Source organism: Anoplopoma fimbria, chromosome 13 (genome assembly GCF_027596085.1).
Source record: "Anoplopoma fimbria isolate UVic2021 breed Golden Eagle Sablefish chromosome 13, Afim_UVic_2022, whole genome shotgun sequence".
Taxonomy (NCBI): domain Eukaryota; kingdom Metazoa; phylum Chordata; class Actinopteri; order Perciformes; family Anoplopomatidae; genus Anoplopoma; species Anoplopoma fimbria.
This window is the reverse complement of record NC_072461.1, coordinates 9,945,269-9,947,406: the sequence shown is the minus strand read 5'-3', so window position 1 is coordinate 9,947,406 and position 2,138 is coordinate 9,945,269. Positions and strand designations below refer to the sequence as shown.

Below are 2,138 nucleotides of genomic sequence, written 5' to 3'. Positions count from 1 at the left end.
CAAAAAACATTCATAAAGTTTGTGCTCGCATTTGAAACTGTGAAACAATCTTGGAGCTGTTGCACTGACAACAGATCACACATCGTTTTCTCCCTTTCTTGATTTTCCTTTTCTCTCCCTGCAGGGCGAAGATGAAGCTGGAGTCATTTTCTGCGCTGTTTCTTTTGCTCCTTTTGTCTCTTACTCATTTTTCACTGGCCAAGAGATCAAGCAGCTCTGGTAAGGCCACAAGCCCCAAGAAGACGCCCCCATCCAGAGGCAACACCAACAGTAATGCTGGCAACAGAAATAATGCAGCTGGATCCCCAAAGCAGGGAAGCTACCCTCCGCAATCAGGTAGACCTGGGTATCCAAGTGGTTATCCCCAGCAGCCGGGTGGGGGCTACCCTAATCGGTATCCAGCACGGGGCTTCCCATATGGAGGTGGTCATGCCGGTCATGGTGGTTATGGAGGTGGATACATCAACCAAAACCCGAACAACAAAGTCCTGAGCCCTCACTACGGGGGCAGCTTTGGATATGGGGGCCACGGTGCTCGGGGCGGCTCTCCCTTTTCCCACTCGGTTCAGGCAATGGGCATGCGTCCCTCTGACAGGTCCAGAGGGTTTGGACGCAGCGCGGTGGTGGCAGCAGCTGGAGGGGCGGTGGTAGGGATGGCCCTGGGCTACGGGCTAGGGAGGTTCCCCCGTCCTCCCTTCAGCTTCCACAACCGCCACGAAGAGTATTACTACAACCACTACATGTACAAGAAATATGGAGCCAAATCTACTGATACCAACGACTACAGCAGAGACTACAAGTACAGCCAACCCCCTCAAACATACGACAGCTACATGGACTCCTGCATGAAGAAGACCGACATTCTACCGGCGGAGAACCAAAAGCAAAACAACAACCCGTCTGCTACTACCACAACTACAACTACTGCGCTCGCCTCAGCTCCAGACACTGGATCAGCCAGCAACACAACGGAGACCAACGGCACTGCAGCAGATAACTCCTCGACCTCCGCACCATCAACTCCACGCCCTCTAAATCAGCCTGCAGTTGATCCTGAGCCTTCGGCTTCACAGGGAGTCAGCAGCGCTGAAGATGACGATACCGTCAGCATTATGGAGATCGGCTACCCGGCACTGATCGAGCAGGTGAAGGCCAGGAGATGTGTGGAGCTGTACATGGTCTTCTCTGAAAAGTACCTGAGGCCGACCAATGGGGCGCAGCGACTGGAGACGGGCTGGCTGGGGTTTGCAGCCGTGGTCACCAGTACTACACTGATGCTACTGAATAGCAACATGCTAAAGTTGCTCCACTGAGGCCTTTACTAGCAGTGAAAATTATGGAGAATGGGTTTATGAAAGGTGTGGGAAATGATTAGGGAGAGGGATTTCTTTATTGTGTGTCGATTTCTACGTTATCTTAATATTTAAGCATCACATACTCATGCATGTGCTTGTCTGGCACATAGTACCGTATCTTCGAACTATCTGTTCAAGGAAAGGAGTGTTGGAACAGATTTTCTGTACTTAAGCTTTGAAAGGCTTAAGTACAGAAATCTGGTCCATTAATGTCCATTAAGAGTGAACTAAACATGCTCTCTAGCTGGGAGAGATTCAATTACAACAAACCAAAGATTCCCCTCAGTGTGCACTCTCTCCCCATATAAATAAAGAGTGGCACTCCCACTACTCATATTTCTTTGTTTGTGATGTATTTACCAGAAAAAGCATAGTTTTCTTTTAATATTTATTCAAGGAAACTTGGTCTTTGTTGTTATTTTGAATCAGAGGAAAAAGCGACTCAGAGTTCGTTTGCACTTGTGGTGGTGGTACAGACGGTTCTGGTGACAATCTGTGTAATGGCCATCGGCTTCTTAAATGTGATATGATTATTTAAACACCAGGGATGTTAATGTTTGGAGGACTGTCTGATTCAAGGACAGTTTAAAGAGTTGGAAAACAGTGAATAGTGGTCTAAAACTATCAATTTATAGTGGACTTCTACTTGTCTTCTACTTGTCTATTAGTCTACTATTACAGTACAAATATAACTGCCTTTGACCAGCGGGTTTTACAGTAAGAGTATGACTATATATAATGGTTCATATCTACTTTGTAGCTTAAACATATATGCACTTTTAT

General features: G+C 47.0%; 1 protein-coding gene across 1 annotated transcript; it reads left to right on the top strand.

The window, feature by feature from the left end:
* The first annotated feature begins 291 nt into the window (after positions 1–291).
* LOC129101853 (uncharacterized) lies at positions 292–1,313 on the top strand. Its single transcript, XM_054611805.1, has 2 exons — positions 292–346; positions 403–1,313. The coding sequence occupies exons 1-2, from the start codon at positions 292–294 to the stop codon at positions 1,311–1,313; spliced, it is 966 nt and encodes a 321-aa protein (XP_054467780.1).
* Positions 1,314–2,138: the final 825 nt, after the last annotated feature.

Excerpts from the sequence above, each read along its gene's own strand:
- LOC129101853 (XM_054611805.1), top strand. The coding sequence starts at position 292 with ATGCAGCTGGATCCCCAAAGCAGGGAAGCTACCCTCCGCAATCAGGTA. Across the intron at positions 347-402 it reads CCGCAATCAGGTAGACCTGG|CACGGGGCTTCCCATATGGA; the intron begins GTATCCAAGTGG and ends ATCGGTATCCAG.